This window comes from Pteropus alecto, unplaced genomic scaffold, assembly GCF_000325575.1.
Source record: "Pteropus alecto unplaced genomic scaffold, ASM32557v1 scaffold7, whole genome shotgun sequence".
Taxonomy (NCBI): domain Eukaryota; kingdom Metazoa; phylum Chordata; class Mammalia; order Chiroptera; family Pteropodidae; genus Pteropus; species Pteropus alecto.
Window position 1 is genome coordinate 10,206,009 of NW_006494614.1, and position 18,408 is coordinate 10,224,416.

An 18,408-nucleotide genomic window follows, 5' to 3' on the forward strand; every position below is an offset into this window, starting at 1 on the left:
TATTAAGCACCAAGATTATGTAAGATACTTTTTAGATTGAAGGTGTAAAGTCACCTGCCTTATTTATCCTCAGACTTAATTTCAAGTAGTTTAGCGTACTATAGCCCAGAAAATAATTTTGTTCCTAATAGGTAACCATAGCTACCTTATTCAGATTAGACTCTCTGAAGGCTTGATAAGAGTAGTTGAATGGTGAACATCCAAAGGTAGAGGGATTTTTTTTTGCCAATGTAATTTTGATTTTTGTTCTTTATTCTCCCTAGGAGGCATTCCTCACCAAGACAGGACTAGAACAAAAGCTTAAGGGAGTGTCAGGGTGTAAGGGGTGGCCATGAGGAAGGGAAGAAACTAAATGAGAAATTTAATTTGGTTCTAAATGAAATCTCCAGGAGTTGTGAATTGTGGCAATTCTTATTTCTCAAAGATTGGGCAGTCAGATACTTCTGAATGCATAAATCTTTAGATAATTGCCATTATTTTTGTTCATGTTATGTACATGCATAACTTTGCAAAGATTTTTTTTTTCAAGTTTGAAAATAAAAGCAAATAAACCACTTGCCAGGACAGAAAAGAATTTTAAATCACTAGAACCTATTAAAAAAATTAAACAGCTCTAATCATCACTGAAATCTTTCTTTGTTGAATATTACTCAACTGAAAAACACTTTATCTCCATTTCATAGACCTGGCTTAGGACGCTTAGAACTTCCTTTGTCATCTCCTTATCTTTTCCCTACTCACTTTGGAGATTTCTCCCACTTTGTTTCTCCTCACTTTTTTCTAGACCTCTTTTCTTCAGTCTAGTATTAGCAAACTTATGTTACTTGAGGCTGGGCCAGGAGAGGGTGTCTCTTTTTGTTTGGTTTTCTCACATGCAGCCTGTTTCTTATCATTTGTTTTAGAAAGTTATGTTACATTAAGTTTAACATGACCTGCTAGAGTCCACATGTCTTGTTTAGTTTATGGTGACAGCAAAGGATATGTTATTAGCGCTTTGGTTTAACAAAAATTAGTAATTTCTTGATTAGGAGTGAACAATATAAAATTTTCCTTTTCCTCTAGTATGTTGAATTCTTTTGATATTACCAAGAGCAAGTATGATGTAGAGCTCTAGATCAAAACACAACCTTGAAAGAATTAGTTAAATCCTCTGCTGCTTAGTTTCGTCGTTATTATAAAAAGCATAATGTTATATAAGTGCTCCGCACAGGTATTTAATAAATGTTAGTTCTCTTCCTGTCCCTTCACCATGAAAGAAAAAACAAACAAAAAAGCCAATTTTAAAAGTAGATATCTCTTATGAAAATAAATATCTTAGGTAAAACAATAAGTTAGTTTTGAGCACAAGTTACCAAACTAATGAATTTGCTCCTTCTCCCTGGTTTTACATCTCCTCAATGCATGAATGTTCACAGCCAAAGATACACTAATTAATAGAGATAATAGGGGATGCATTTTCATACTTGAATGTTTCAGGATAAAAGTATTTGATTTGATGATCTCCGAGTTTTCTGTCAGCTCCAAAATACTGGATTTTATGAAAGGTAATTGTGGTGTGTTTTGAAAAAAAATTTTCTTTTGAGGAAGATATTTAGAGAATATGACACTTGATGTAGATAATTTATTATAATCATTTTCAAACTTTCAACATCTTCTGAATGGCTTTGGATATCCCTGATACCTGGAGCCCATGAGGCAAATTTAAATAAATCCATTGTAAATATCATTTAAGAGTACATAGAGACACAAAGTAGGACCCCCTAGCGTTCTGAACAGTGTTATTATCACTCTGTATTTATGTAATGCCTTTGTCAATAATGCCAGGATTTCTTTCTCAAAGAAGAAATATAGTTGTTGAGAAAGCATATAAAAAATAGAATGCATTATGCATGGCAAAAAGTAAAAGAAGGACTAACTGGCCGATCGGACATACCGAAGGCAGGTTATTGTTACTGTGATTAGATCCCACTGGAAGTGTGCACTGACCTGAGGTACAGACTTGTAAGAAAGGAATCCTGGAAAGCTTTGTTTGCTCAGATGGGTCCTAATCACAAAAGCATTATCACTAAACCAAGGAGTTCTGTCTACCCAAGCTAATGATTCAGTGGTGTATAGGTCTGCGAGCTTTGGTGCCCGTTAGTGCTGCTAGAGCAAAATGAGTCATTTTAAAGGAAAGAGTTGACTCTAAAAGATGATCAGAAAGGGAGAACTTCAGCATTTTGTTGGTATTCTAAGTGGTAGGCAGAACAGGAAAGAAATCTTCATTTATTATTATAGCATTTTGATGCTATAATGTGCCACATAGGTCTATCAGTTCTTTTGATGTCTCTACTCTGTAAAAAGGGTATAGCTGAATAGTTAGGTTTAAAATGGATAAGAGCAAGGATAAAAAGTTATATATAACCAGACACATTACTGAAGGAATTTTTTAAAATGAACATTATTAGATTCAAATTCTTAAGAAGTTTTTGGAAAGTAAATGAAGGGCTCAATGAGGTAAATTTGAACTATGACATCTTAATGAATTGCCTAGCTCAAACATTAGATACAGTATATTGTGAACTTTGTTAAGCATGGATATTTAGTGATCATTAAAACAACTTTAATTTAGGTGTTCGTTACTACCAGAAGTAGACCATTTATCAAATTCAGTCTGACATATATACTCTATGACTTATTTGCATTGGTGTGGCACAGACACCTTAAAATATAAACATTAGATACGTACTTACAACTAGAAAGAAAAACAAACGTAAGACATGCATGTTGTAGTTTAGCCTCCTCCCCATGTTAATGGTAGATTGTAAAACTTTCCTCTGTTGTGTATCATTTTTATTATCCCAAGCATGCACTGAATCCATGATCTGCTTTTAATTCTTATCATGCTTGGTACTAAACAGACAGGGAGCGATACATTGTGCCATAGTTTGGCATTCTTTTTAGTAAGGCGTTGCCAATACTTCACCTTACCTGGCAGGGCTGCCTGTTTTGCCCACATGACCTTTTCCTTTTGCTAGTCATGCCCATGGAAAGGTCGTTCAATCCGATAATGACTTCTCCTTTGATCTAGAAATCAGACAAAAGCTTTGCAGCTGTGAAATGCAGCCCATTTTAAAATTAACCTATTGTAAATCCTTAATGATTGAGAAATTCTGCAATTTGCTGTGATTTGTGATTTGTGCTGCAACTAGAATAGCAAACAGCAGAGATGTTGCAGGTCAGAATGATGTGCATTTGGAAAGTGAAGGAAAAGAAACTTGATAGATGTTGTACTTGGTTCAAGCCAATATGTTATGCCCTTCTGCCTTTCACCCTTCGCACATCACTTCATCTGCCACCCACAGAATGTAATCCTTAGAAATAATTACTTAAATTATAGTTTATTACACAGAAGTAAAATTGTCCACAAGTATAGTGCACTTTTGCCTCCCTAAATACTTTTTCAACCTAGAGCTTAGATTCTTAGGAAAAAGGAAGGCACAGATTTTTGATTCACAGAGGCCTAGAATTTGATACAAAAACAAATTAGCTTGATATCCTTATGCAACTTACTTAAATTCTCTAGGCCTCCCATGTTTGGAATTCTCATTGGATTTTCATACAGATTAAATTAGATACTGTACTAGAAAACCTAGCAGAGCTACAATATGTTTCTCTGCCACTTATTAGCTATGAGACTCTACTTAACTCTGTGCCTTTGCTTCTCTAACTGTAAAAGTGGGGATACTCACTCCCTAGGGCTGTTGTGAGGATTAAATAAATTAATTCGTGCAAAGCACTTAGAACAGTACTCAATACTTAATAATAAGGATTCAGTAATTATTAACCATTGTAGTTGACAGATATTAAATAACCAACAAAAAATGTGTTTACAAATAATGATAAATAATATAAAGGAAAGATATAGTATGCTCTAAGATAATTCATATGAGCTAGAAAGATAAGCGGGGGCTATGTCATTGAGTGGTTTTTCTTTTTTTCTCCTCCCACCTATAGCACCTGGTCTTCCTAGGTGGTCTCTCATCCAAATACTAACCAGGCCCAACCTTGCTTAGCTTCTGAGATCAGAAGAGATCGGGCGTGTTCAGGGTGGCATGGCCATAGATGTCATTGAGTGGTTTGTAATGGGAAACCATTGACAGTGAGATGACATGATTGGATTTAATTTTTCTTAATTGACAGATTTCTTGTTTCATTCTTGTTTTAATTCATCTTTTAAAGTTTATATACACCAAATTCACTGCTTTTGGTGTATAGTTCAGTGAGTTTAGACAAATGCATACAAGCATATAGCCACCACTAATATCAAAATACAGTATAATTCTATCACCTCTCAAAAACTTCCCTCATGAAATTGCTTTGTAATCAACCACCTCTTCCATTCCCAATCTCTACAACTACTGATTGTTTTCTGTTCCTATAATTTTGCCTTTTCCAGGATGTTATTTACACGTAATCACGTATGGTACAGCTTTTAAAGTCTAGCTGCTTTAATTTAGCCTACTGCTTTTGAAATTCATCCATGTTACTGCGTTTATTAAGAGTTCTTATTGCTGTGTATTATTCCATTGTATGGCTGTACCAAAATTTGTTTATCTCTTCACCAATTGAAGGGCATTTGAGTTGTTTCCAATTTGGGGTGATCATGACTAAAACTACTGTAAACATTTATATTCAGGTTTTTATGCGAACATATGTTTTCATTTCTCTTGAGTAAATACTTAAGAGGGGGTTTGCTGGCTCTTATGGTAAGTGTATGTTTAACTTTATAAAGAAACTGCCAAACTGTCTTCCAAAGTGGTTATATCATTTTGCATTCCCACCAGTGTGTCTAAGAGTTCAGTTGCTTGGCATTGTTTGTCAGCACTTGATATTTTCAATATCTTTTAGTTTAGACATTCTGATAGGTATATAGTAATATCTTCTTGTGATTTAAATTTGTATTTTCTTAATGACATGTTGAACATATTTTCATGTGCTTATTTGCCATCCATATATCTTTCTTAGTGAAGTATCTATTTAGATCATTTGCCCAGTTTTTAACTGTTTTTTATTTTCCTATTGGGTTGTAAGTGTTCTTTATGTATTCTGCATACAAGTTCTTTGTCAGATATGTGATTTGCAAATATTTTATCCTAATTTGTGTCTTGTATTTTTATTCCCTTAACAACACTTTTAACAGAGCATAAGTTTTAAATTTTGGTGCTGTTTAATTTATCGCCCCTTTGTTTATGGATCATGCTTTTGTTTCTAAGAAATCTTGCCTGACTTTATATTACAAAGATTTTCTTTCCTTTTTTTTTTTTCTTAAGAAATTTTATTGTTTTAAGTTTTTTGTTTAGGTATATTTTCCATTTTGAATTAATTTTTGTGTAAGGCGAAAGATACGGATTGAGGTCCATTATTTTGCATGTGCATATCCAGTTGTTTCAGCACCATTGTTGAAAAGACTGTCTTTTCTTTATTACATTGCCTGTGCACCTCTGTCAAATATCAATTGACCTTATAATTATGGATCTACTCCTGGACTCTCTATTCTGCTCCACTGATCTGTGCAGCTTTATACCAAGTTTTGAAATCAGTTAGTGTCAGTTCTCCAACTTTGTTCTTCATTTTATTTTGACTGTTCTAGTTTCTTTGGCTTTTCATGTAGGTTTTAGAATCAGATTGTTGGTACCTGATTGGGATTTTGCTTATGATTATGTTGAATCTGTATATCAGTTTGGGAAGAACTGACATCTTAACAATACTGAATCTTCCAATTCATGAACATAGTATATCTTTCTGTTTATTTAGATCCTCTTTGATTTCTTTCTTTGGTGTTCTGCTGTCAGCATATAGATCCTGCTTTTTTTTTTTTTTTTAAATCTGTACCTATTTCATGTCTTTGATTGTTATTGTAAATGATATTAAATTTTTTTAAATTCCCTACTGTTCATTCCTAATGTATAGAAATACAATTGGTTTTAGTACCTTGTATTCTGCAACCTTGTTTAACTTATGTAATATTCCTTGCAGCATTTTATAGATTCCTTCTATGTAAGTAGTCATGTCTTCTGTGAATAGACAAAGTCTTTTTTCTCCCTTTCCAACCCATATGTCTTTTATTTGTTTTTCTTTTAGGCAAGGGAATGACTCGATTGGATTTACATTTTTCAAAGTCCAATCTGACTACACTGTAAAGAATTAATAGGATAGGGAAAATGTAGAAGAGACCAGTATGGAAGCTGTTACAGGAATTTGAAGAGCAGTAATGGCTTGGACTATCATATTGACAGTAAGAGAGGAGACAAATAGACATCTTCAGATTATATTTTGGAGGTAGAATTGGTAGGCCCTGGTAATGATTCGAATATGAGGGAAAATAAGAGGGGAAGATAAGAGGGGAAGAGATTAGGCAAACACCAAGATTTTTGTCATTAGAAACTAGGTAAATGGAGTTTTATCATTTATTGAGAGAAAGACAAGAGAAGAAGATAGATTTGGGGGAAGATGAAGAGTAAAGTTTTGAACATGTTGGGTTGGAAAGTCCATAGGGCATTCAAATAAAGGTGTCGAATAGACAGCTAGACTCTATGTATATGTGCTATAAAAGGGTATAATAGAGTATAAGAGAAAAGGTTTGGGAATGAGTCAGGCTTAAGTGAGACCCCTTCAAAGGCTTATAGAGAACCTTCTTTACTTTTGGTTCTTTCAAAATGTCAAGATCTTAAGATCTTTTTCACCTCAGGCCCTAAGACATACTGTTGTTAATCATCGTACTTGAAATATGTTTCTCCTTGCTCACTCCCACTTATTTCTGCCTGCTTTTTCCTTCCTTCTTTCCCTCTCTCCTTCCTTCTCTTCCTGTCTTCTTTTTATTTCTATAATCTGGTTTATCATCCTGTAAGTCTCAACCTAAATATCATCTTCCTAGACTACCCCACTTAAAACCAGGTATCTTTTTTTCCTGCATTAGTCTCTATTATATAGTCTGTTTTCTTCATAGCCCTTATCATAATTTGTCATTACTTACTTGAGTATTTACTAGACTATACATTTCAAAGGGCAGCGACTGTGTCTGTATCACCAGTCTGCAGCCCTATGCCTGGCACGTTTGTTCAATAATATTTGTCAGATGGCAGGAAGGATAGCTCTAAAGCTCAGTGCTGTGGCCAATTTAGGTCCAATGTCTTGTGTTTTCATATGACTGGCTTTTTATGCTTATATGTGCAGAGGTTTTGGTACCCAAAATCAGACAAAATCTGGGTAGGAAAATAACTTTGTTTCATTCTACATTTATTGGCTGTGGAGTGCCAGGTTTTATAGTAGCTAGTAGGATATGAAATGGCATTGTGAATTAGGACAGAAAGACCTGTACCAGAGACTTGACTGTTTCATTTTCTAGGTCAATGACTTTTGGTAAGATATTTAACTACTCTAAGCTTGGTCTCCTTGCCTGTCGAAGGACAGTAATTTAATTTCTATCTCATAAGGTGGTGGGGCAAATTAAATGAGATTATGTGTATAAATGATAAATTTTTAATGCTGAATATAAAGATGAATCATACAGTTCTAGAAATGGTTGATATTGCCTGATCAATAAGGGGAGGGCGCACAATCTTCCTTTATCATTCCCTTTCCTCTACTTGTTCTTCACTGTTAAAAAGGGAAATGCTGCCTTTAATATCGTCGTAGCAGAGACTAGTCGTGGCTTTACCTACACCTTAGGCATCCAGAAATAGAGACTACAGATGCATTGTGCTTATTCAAATGACAAACTGAGGATATTTGAAAGCCTTAAAACCTTTTGTTTTATTTTGGGGAAAAGAGAGTGTGGAGAGGAAGGAGGCAGAGAAAGGCTAGAGAGAGTACTAGCTTACTTTACTTAACCAGCCATTAGCAAGCAGAATGGTTGATAAACTGAGGCTCATGAGTCTCCTGAATTCAATAAACATTCTTCCTGAAGATGCACCTTAGGCTGTGTACTGTGCTGAGAATGGGGAGGTCAGTGAGAAATACATATTTTAGTGATCTAGATCAAAGGAATGAAATTAACTTGATAGCAATTCTCATTCTGTACCACAATCTTATTTTGTGCACCTCAAGCAGAGTTTTCCACTACTTTGGTTGGTTTCCACTAAGTGCCAGATATAAGGCTATTTGTGGGTTTAGAGACTCGGATCTGGCGGAGGATGAATGAAGAGAACTTAGAGCAGAGATTGTCAAAATGTCCTCATTCATTTTGTCTCATACACAGCACCTGTAAGCCACAAATAATAACCTAGTAGGTGTCATTTATGAAGTGGATAGATCCAATTGACTTAATAAATGTTTATGTCCTAACAATTTCGCACATATTAAAGGACTGCATAACTTTTTGAACCTTGGAATCAGATTGTACAGCACCAGCCTCAGTTAGTGTTCCACCCTGATTTTTGTGATACTTGGTTTTTATCACAATAAATGCCCAAAACTCAGCTTTGCAAAGATATAGTGTCTTCTAAAGGAATCTCACATTGAAACTGAACTCCCTCTGACTAGTAGTTTGCATGATGTCCAACACACACTACTACTCTTTTCCCCTAAAAATTGAAAATGCCCTGTAGTCAGTCACTCTGTGAGTTTGCTACAGCACCCCAGGGTGCCCCATCGCACAGTTTGGGGCAATTTAAATGTTTCTCCTTATTGTTTTGTACGTCTACATTATAAGCCAACATGATGTTTATCATTTTTTTATGAAACATAGTTTATCTTAGGAATTTTTTGTTAAAAGTTTTTTAAGTTAAGCATGTATTATGAAGTTTGGAAAATACTGCAAAACACAGAGAAGAAAATAAGTCATTTTTAATTCCAGCATCCACTGATAACCACTACTAACATGTTTTTTATATGTCCAGTTATTCTATACAAAGATTTATTATATTTTGGATAATAGGTATTACTAACTGATTTTATTAGAAGGTAATAATCTGTTGTTTAGTGAGTGTGAGTTTCATACTAAGAAGTTGTGACTTGTCTGTAATGACCTTTAGGATAAATAAGATAGAGTTCTAGCCTCTTTTTATTGGCTACTTTGATTAGTTGAATGCTTGATTGAAGGGCTTGAAACACCTCTCCACATATGAGGGAGAGACTTCCCACTGCTGTTTCTAACCTAGCAAATGCAAGGTGTGTTATTTACACTGTAGTTCTTCATTATAAAGGCACAAACACAAATAGATTTTAGTGGAGAAATTTTTTTTAATGTGGTAGGTTTAGCATATTTTTTTAAAAGGGCATTTGTAAAATGTTTTACTTCCTCCAGTAGATGGGTACACTTTCTAAAAGTAATTAGGTATGTTTTTATGGCCCTACTATATAATAGTAATTCTTAAGGGTTATTTATCTAATCATTTATATTTAAGCTGTTTGTATTATTCTGATACCACAAGGAAAACTTTTATATTTCATTTTATTTTTTTCATTTGTTGTTTTATTTTCTCTGCCTTCATAAGTACTAAAAATTGAAATTATGTGTGTAAAAATAAGATTTTGTGTGTATTAGTTAATCTTAAGATACGTATTTAAAAATCTACTTTCTGTCACAATATAGAGGTAGAATTTGAATGATCAAAAAGTAGAATTGTAACTTCAGGAAAGGAAAAATGGCCTACTTAGCTCCAGAGAGCAGTTCACAAAAGATGGGATAGAAACCTCTACATACAAACATATATTCATATTTAGAGTTTCGTTGTCATTCTCTCTCACATTCTCTTTGTCTCACACTCATTCCTTCTCTTCCTCCCTCTCTTTCTCTCAATAATAATTTAAAATTCTGATTAAATCAAGTAGTGGCAATTACTTTCTTAGCATAGCCTGTACTGTTGAAGAGTAATTTTGTTCTTATAAAATCTTGAGAGATTTCTCAGTGGCCAAAACTGGAACAGTTTGAGCAACAAAATAAATGACAGTGGTATTTTATTATAAACTAAAGAATAAAATAAATATCCATGAGTCCATGTTGATATAAATAAGCAAATAAATAAATGAGGGAGAAGGGACAAATCTTCCTTACAGAAGTCCATATAATAAATGTAGAAGGAATGGAGAAAGCAGAATATTCCATTAGAACGCACAGTAATGATTGCTACAGACAGGATTCACAGATGAATGATAAAATTAATGAGTGAAGCTTTAAGGAGAAACAGGATATTTGTATGACCTCAGAGTATTTTCTCTTAAGAAACTTAATAATTTCTGTGTTAGTTTTAATGAATATCCACAAATTATGTGATGCCCTTCCTTCCCGCAAGTGGCGCTAACCTCTCTTATTCTTTAGTGGGGCTAGATATAGTGACTTGTAATTATCCAATAGAGTATGGAAAGGAGAAAAATAATAACTCTATAATAGAGAAACCTGGCAGGCACCATCTTAACTCAAGTGGTCAGGTTAACATCAGCAGTAATAAATCATGTTGGTGTCATACACCCCCAGATATTATGCTTTGAGAAAGGCACGTCACTTCTCTTCCATTCTCCCCCAAAATCTATAACCTCAGTCTAAGCATGAGGAAACATCAAAAAATCCCAATTGAGGAACATTCTATAAAATATCTGACTAGAACTCTTCAAAAGTGTCAAGGAAAGTCTGAGAAACTGTCACAGATCAGAATAGAGGAAGGAGTCATGTCAACTAAACTCAGTGTGGTTTCCTGGATTGGATCCTTGAACAAATAAAAACATTATTGGAAAAGCTGATAAAGTCTGAACAAAGTCTATAGTTTAGTTAATTGTATTGTACCAATAATAATTTCTTAGAATTGATAAATGTACACTGATATGAGCTTTAGGGGAAGTTGGGTGATTCGAATACTGGAAATCTCTATTCTGTCTTTACAACTTTTCTATAAATCTAAAATTATTTCAAGATTGAAAGTTAAAAAACAATTCACCGGTGGCTTTCACATTCTAAAGATATTTGTTATTTGTCTCCAGAGAAAATTAGTTCAGAGAAATCTCCCTTCCTCTCCAAGCCTTTGTGCAATCTCTCTAAAAGAAGGATGAGCTGTTTTGATAACAAAACAGCTCTCATGGAGCAAGGACAAAAGTTCTATAGCCTTCTGTCCCACCACTAGAAATAGAAACGCATCTTTGCCTGCTTTGTGCAGGTCTGTTTAGACATCTCTGATGCTTTGCCTTTTGTGACTTGGTAGTATGCCCAACAGCACCTAGGTTATAAAAGTATTCTGTTAAAACAGTGCAGAGCGGAGCAGTTGTGATTCTACCTGACTTTGTTTGGGACCCTTCATTCCAGGTATTCTCATTGAGCTGCTAATTTAAAATCTTCAGAGGTACTAGATCCAGTTTCTTTTGACTATCTCTTAACTCCAGATTATTGGTAGATTCAAATAGTATAAAAAGTATGGTACTGAGTGAGATGAACACATGAAAAAATATAAAATACACAATATATTGCTCTTTCCCCCCCAAAACAGTAAAATCTCATTAATTCAATGTAATTACAGATGCAAAATCATGATTTATAAAAATTTTTTCTTATTACTTTCAAGCTCTTACTAATTCAAACTGGGATAACAGAGTTTATTATAGAAGGCCTAACAGGGTCCTATTTCAGTATATAATAATATGTAATTGGCTGAGGATGATTATTGTCATAGTAACAAATTAGAATTTTGATACTAAAATTAAACTCCTCCCGCGTGCCAATCATTTTCTTGATCTGACCATTAGTGAAAACTGTCTTAATTTGTGCACATATGGGAGGCATTATTTTTATCAGTTAAAGATATTTTACCACCTAACCAAATGGGTATCTTGCAGTCTGTCTATCTTGGGAATATAACTGATGTGATCAATGGAGAACAATGTACTGTTCTTGAACATGGAAATAGGTTTAGGTTAGTATAGTGGCAGGTGCATGCATTTTCTGAAAAGCTCTGTTTTCCAGATTGTTAATGCATGCCCAAGTAAATACACAGATACTTAATAATAGTGCTTAATTGCTGTAGTCAGATTGAGCAACACAAAATTTATTTCAGTTCTGAAACTAAGAACACAAGAATAAGCTACATGATAAAGACTTATTAACTACAGTTACTAGTCATTAGAAGTACAGACTGCACATTGTTGATAGCAAGCCATTCTTATAAAATGTGTATGTATAATTTTCTTGACAGCTGTTTTCAAACTGTACCTTTCCATGTCATCCTTGTTTCTTTAGTGAATTTAATTGTAAGGTTTTTTAAAATAAGCAATGTTTCATTTTCCAATTTTATATTCAATTAAGAATTTTACCTGTTGGCTACCATGTGTCATGCACTGTTACTTACTGTTTTTCCAGTGTCTCAATAAATTAGGGACTTCTTTGCCCATTTTAGGAATTATAAAATGGAGATTGAAAGGTTTAGAAACTTACCTCCGTTAGACCTTACATATGGTTAAACGTAAGTGTGGTTACCTGAGAGTTGCCTAATACATGGGTATAGATAATGTATCAGAATAAAAGGATCCCCGGAAAGGAAATGAGGGGAGTCGGGACTAAAATAATGAGTATTTGAGAATTAATTTAGCAAGTTTGCTAAGTGGAACACCACTTTTTTGGGCAGATCTGGTTTCAGAGCCACTGAATGTATTGAACCTGTTGAATTTGTTGAAAATGCAAATAATCCATTCAAGTGTAATACTCATTAAAGGAAAAGGTATACAATTTGAAAGTTTTTATGAAGACATGCACTGCCTAATCTGTGAATTGAAAGCATCTTTTAAAATTTGCCTCCCTTCGTATTCCTAGGTGATAGTGAATACATGGGTAGAAAAATGAAAGCATTTCAAATAATGCTAATGAAGTTAAATGATTGCAATCTACCATATTGTGAGGGAAAGTTGTTAGCCGTGAAAGATGAGGACAGAATTAAAATATTACCATGACTGGCATTTGATTTGCAAACTGCACAGATAAGCTTAGATTCTTCTTTATGAAAACCATTCTTACAGCCTGATGAAATATCTTTTAAAAGGTTTTATAGTTACCATGGATACCTGTTAGCTTTGATAGAGTAAGTTGTAATCCATATTTAATCATCTGAGGTGAAGTAGCCAAGAAACCTGCCAACTACAATCAAAAGTAGATTCATCTCTAAATTTATACTAGTTTGGAGATGGAAAGGGTAAATAGCATAAAGATTAGATTTTTGGTTAATTATCACTGCTTGAAAAGCAAGATATTTAGGGGATGCACATTACCTAAATTTGATTCTAATTTTACTTTTTATGTGTAACTTTTTCTTTTAACTAATAAAGGGCATTTCTTAGGTTTTGACATAGGAATTTAGATGGTGAGATCTTTCTGAAAGTTGATGAAACATAAGCAGCAGACTCAATTTCTGAAAGTTATAGGGACACAGGCAGTATTGAAAGCATCGGTCCCTATGATGACATATTTGTCTTTGGCCCAGAAGTAGCTGCTTTCTGCTTAACTTCTTTTAATTGCTGTATATTGACAGCCGTTTTCATGACTATTTATAAAATGTCGGATTAATGAGCGTGTGTACAAGGTGATGCATATCATACCCTTAGGCTTGATTAGACATCTGAGATGACAAAGAGCTCTGCGTGAAGAGTTACTGAGGTGTTTTTGGCATTTCCTAATGCGTCTGTCACATAGTGGAAGCAAAAGTGTTTCAAATGATTTAAATATTTTCCTCAATTCTCTTTTAAAACAGGTGACAAAAGAGCTAAAACAGTATGACAACAAAATTATAGAATGCAAATTTGAGAACAACAGCTGGGTCTTCATGAGACAGAGAACAGACAAAAGTTTTCCTAATGCCTACAACACCGCCATGGGTGAGTACGACAACCTACCAGTGCTTGTTACGTTAAAAAAGAAGAAAACGTTAAGGTGTTAGAACCAAAATGTGCTGTCTTTGTTGTTCTGCTTGATGCGGCATAGTGTCATTTGGACCCTCATCTTTGATTGCTGGGATAGGGTTGCGATGGGTCTGTCCCCTGGTTGGCATCAGTCCATTTGTAGGTTTTCCCCTTTAGATAGACCTGTGGGCTTGTGCCCCTATGTCCGAGAGAGGCGTTTAAAGGGCAGGATAATGAGCTGTATACAAGTTGAATTTGTTGAACAACAACAACAACAAAAGCCATGATAATTTCAGATCTATTCAAAACTATAACAGCCATTGTTTGCCAGATGGTAAAGGACAAAATTAGCAAGGGAAAGTGTAATTTCCAGCTCCTAAAATAGCTTTACAAACAATGGAGAACAAAGTAAATGAAAACTATTTAAAAAAAAAAACAAACCTAAAACCTGCTATGCTATCCTTTAGAGTGTTCTTTGGGTACAATATGAATGCTTTGGGAATTCAGAATAGTAAGTTTCTTTCATGGGGAACAACACAAATTAATCACATTTATAAGGAAAACTACTAGTAGCAGTTGTTTTTCTGGATTGCATTTTTAGTGGAATTGAAAAAAAGATGAAAACGAAAATTAAAGGTTAATAAAAGTGTGTATTTTTAGAATGCTCAGTTGATGGTGATTATATGATAAGCTTATGAGAAAACATAAAAATTGCCAGTTTGAGTTTTGCAGCTTAAAAGTTACTATTATACATTTAAAGGTTCTTGTTGGAACTAGCATCTATGTTTAGACAAGATGAGTTAATTTTGAAAATAGAAATAATTAAGCTACTGTCTTTTCTTCCCCAAAACCAAATAGGTAAATAAAATTAAAAGGACTGATACTAAATTTTGATCACATAAGAAAAGAAGCTTTATTTATTAGTAATTTGTTAAAATACCTTACTTCAAACAAGTTATTAAAAAAAAAATAGTATTATCTGCCAGCTACAGTGAAATCTGTTCAGAGGGAATGGGGGCTGTTGCTGAGTTATATGGTTCTCAGTGTGGACTGCTTTCTGAGAGAAAGACTGAAGGACTGCAGCACATATTTTTTTGTAGAAATTTTGATTGAATATGGAGTGTAGTGTAATGCACTATGCTAGGTTAAAATCCTATAAAACTGTTTTAGAGAGATAGAAAACCTTGTGGATACATGCTTTTAACCCAAGTATTTAAAGTTCTGGTTTAAAATTAATAGTAAAGAGTAGCCACTAGAAAAACACTCATTTGGGGTACTGGGAGGGAAGAGAATGGTTTAATCTGAAGCTTGTCATCCAGATCAGTAAAATGGAAGTGTTTGGCATGTCGGGATGAAAACCTTTCCCCTTACACATCTCCCTGTGGTGAGTCAGCTGCCTTAATTAACCCTCACGTGAGACACGTGTCTCCTTTTGTCCACAGCTGTGTGCAACAGTATCTCAAACCCTGTCACCAAGGAGATGCTGTTTGAGTTTATCGACAGATGTGCGGCAGCTTCTCAAGGACAGAAACGAAGGCATCATCTGGACCCTGACACGGAGCTTATGCCTCCACCACCTCCCAAAAGACCACGCCCTTTGACCTAAGACCTGCTTTAGACTTAAGGACTGAGAGGAAAGATGAGTGAGAAAAAAATACTGTTGCCCCATTTGCAGCCAGAGAAATTAAAAAAAAAATGTGGCTTGATGTTGATACTGTTTGAATTTTTTTTTTTTTAAGAAAAGTATTGTAGCCAGCCTGTAGATATCTGATGCATTTGTTTCCTCAGTGCTACAGTACATCATGGACTTAAACGTTTTATTTATATCTGATAAACTCAGCCTTACCTTGTGGAATCTGAAGATTGAAATATCCAAAGGTTTAAACAAGATCGAAATCAATGAAAAAGAGGCCTTGTTTATATATGGATAACTTCTACCTTTAATTTATAAAGTTAGCAATCTGGAACTGTGAGCACCTAGAACACTGTATTTTTTAGCAGTTGTCTTTCAGCTATGGTAAATTTTCCTTGTAAAATATTTAGGCAATGGCATTCAACATTCTTGCCATCATTTATTATGGATTTCATACATTTCTGAGATTCTTGTATTCAAAAACAAATGACAAGGTTGTTAAATATACTATATTAAACAACTTGGTCTGGCTTTATCCCTTTAAAAGTTGTTTTGGAAATGTAAAAGTCAAGTAAAGTTTCATTTTTGTGAATTGCATCCTTTCTAAAGGAAATATATTGAGTATTTTCATCTGCTTCTATTGTTTGAACTACAATATCGATCTCCAGTGTGTCCATTCCAGCAGTGGTTTTGAGTTACTCCGTAGAACTTAGATATACACTACCAGGTCCCTTACGTATTGTTTCCTGGGAGACCTTATTATATTTTTTAAACGCCAGGACTACTGCTTTACCTCGGTGGTATCAGCACATTGTAAATTACATTAAAACACAACTCACTGTGATTATGGGAGTGATATCAAACACAAGCAATGTTCTGTTAGTTCCCTCGAACAAAACAGCAAAGGAAATGCCAGCTGATTCCTTTGATTAGAAGGTAATGTCAGTGGAATAGAATGCTGTCACTAGAAAATGCTCTCCCACTGCTACATAAATGCAAAGGCAAAGAGTAGACATCTGTAGGAACTAAACATGAAGGAAGCCAAGGCATTTATTTTCAAAGCCAGAATTCTATCTGTATTTTATTCTGGGAATGCTATTTCTGCTGTATGCCTGCATTTTAAAACATGGACTGATAGATAGATAATGTATTTAAAGAGCAGCTAACTGGTCAGCTACCATTGTGGAGAAATTGTGTTTTGATTGGTTTGTGAAGGAATCTGAGAATTAGCTGATTAGGGGCTAATGTATTTATTTTTAGAGGCACAAGTTTTAAGTATGTGTATTTAAAACAAATTTTCATGATCTGAATTTTATATACGTCTATGCATATATATGTGAGTATATGCAACAATGTATATTCTTCTACTAATGTAGTCAGAAATGAAAATCCATATGATTTACCTAGTAGACTGAATATCTGACAGGATTTCTATATGTTATAGCACAGGTTAACCAAAAATGTATTTATATTCACCCGAGTTTTAATGTTTTTAAACAAACTTTTCTCCTACAATGCTTTTCTATATAAAATACTAAAGTCATACTCGGGCTTTTTTCCTTTGTTGTTCCCAAGTTACGTAATATATAGTGAATTTATCCAAAATGCCATTTTAGTGTTTCTTTCCTAGAGTGTTTTTGTGTGTTTGGGTGCTAAAGATTAAAACACCTGACTGCCACAATAACTGTAGAAAGATGAAAATTCGTTAAGGTTCCATAGTGTCTTGTACAAAATAGATCTAAAAAAAAAAAAAACCTATGCAACTCCACATAGTCTAATGTCTACTTCACCAGGATTAGTGACTCCTCACATGGTGTGTTGCTTTCTTCCAAGCACCTGTAAGTGTGGGACCCTTTTGCGGATATAAGAGCAAGCTTTCGCCAGTGATCTTTAATGGAGTTAAAATGTTTATGGTAATTGTAACCTTTTAAATGAGTTATATGAAAAGAGCATCTCATTTTTAATACACCCAGATATTTTCTCCTTGCCTTTGTGCGTTTTCCAGCAGTTAATTTTCTCATTTTTTCATTTCCTTTCAATTATAATGAAGTATAGTAGTTGGCCTTATAAGTAGACCCCAGTTAGCCCCTGGACACATTACCATCTACAATATCATAACAAGTCGTCTAGAAAGTCGGAGCGGGGAGTCTAGAGGCAGTTTTTGGAATATCAGGAAGGAAACACTTCCCCTCTCAGCCCATTTCACAATAACTGTTTTTTGACACTGAAGTTTTGTAGGCAAAAGTAAGAAAACTTTTCTGAGTTATCACATATAAAAGCTTTTGCATTGTGTGTGGAAAAGATGTGGATGACTCGACTGCCTGGATGGTTACATTTGCTTTCTGTGAAATGCTCAGAAAATGTCAGGACATTCCTTCTCTAAATGTATGTCAGTGTGTATTGTAATAAAACTACTGATTTAAAATAACAGAAAATGTATCTACTTTGTTTTACTTGTGATGATGCCTTCGTGTCCCTTTATTTAACTGATGCTTTTATGTCCCTTCTGTTGCTGGCATCAGAGCCTACTGCTGTCAGCCATACCAGCATAATCTTGGAAAATTGTAAAGACTTGGAAAATCCTCTATATTTCTTCCTGAGAAACCAAGAAATGTGATTGACGTGGAGGATATAGTTTGCACCTTTTGTTTTTGGAGTGTAGGGGATCGGGGGAAAGCATATCTTTACATGATATTTATAATACTTCATCCACCTCATCTTAGCATTCTATTATATGGGTAGATATTCTGTTACATTATTTTTTAATGCATTTAATTCTTTTAGAATACTGAGCAATAAATATTCTGAAATGATGAGGTAATGACCTACCACTATTTTGTTTACTATGCATTTTTATAGCATTGAATTTGCCATCTTTAAATGTTTCAGTGATGCCGCCAGTTTGAACTACATGTATAGCCCTT

General features: G+C 34.4%; 1 protein-coding gene and 1 pseudogene across 3 annotated transcripts in view; one reads left to right on the forward strand and one right to left on the reverse strand.

Moving 5' to 3' along the window:
• The window catches only part of RNGTT (RNA guanylyltransferase and 5'-phosphatase), a 238,820-nt gene extending 220,901 nt beyond the window's left edge, over positions 1–17,919 (forward strand). For all 3 annotated transcript variants that reach the window (XM_006926320.3, XM_025042568.1, XM_015600503.2), the window contains exons 15-16: positions 13,704–13,827; positions 15,294–17,919. In XM_006926320.3, coding sequence (XP_006926382.1) covers positions 13,704–13,827; positions 15,294–15,457 — 288 coding nt within the window. In that variant the 3' untranslated portion in view covers positions 15,458–17,919. The remainder of the gene's footprint in view (positions 1–13,703; positions 13,828–15,293) is intronic.
• LOC112474726 lies at positions 3,988–4,106 on the reverse strand (annotated as a pseudogene).
• Positions 17,920–18,408: the final 489 nt, after the last annotated feature.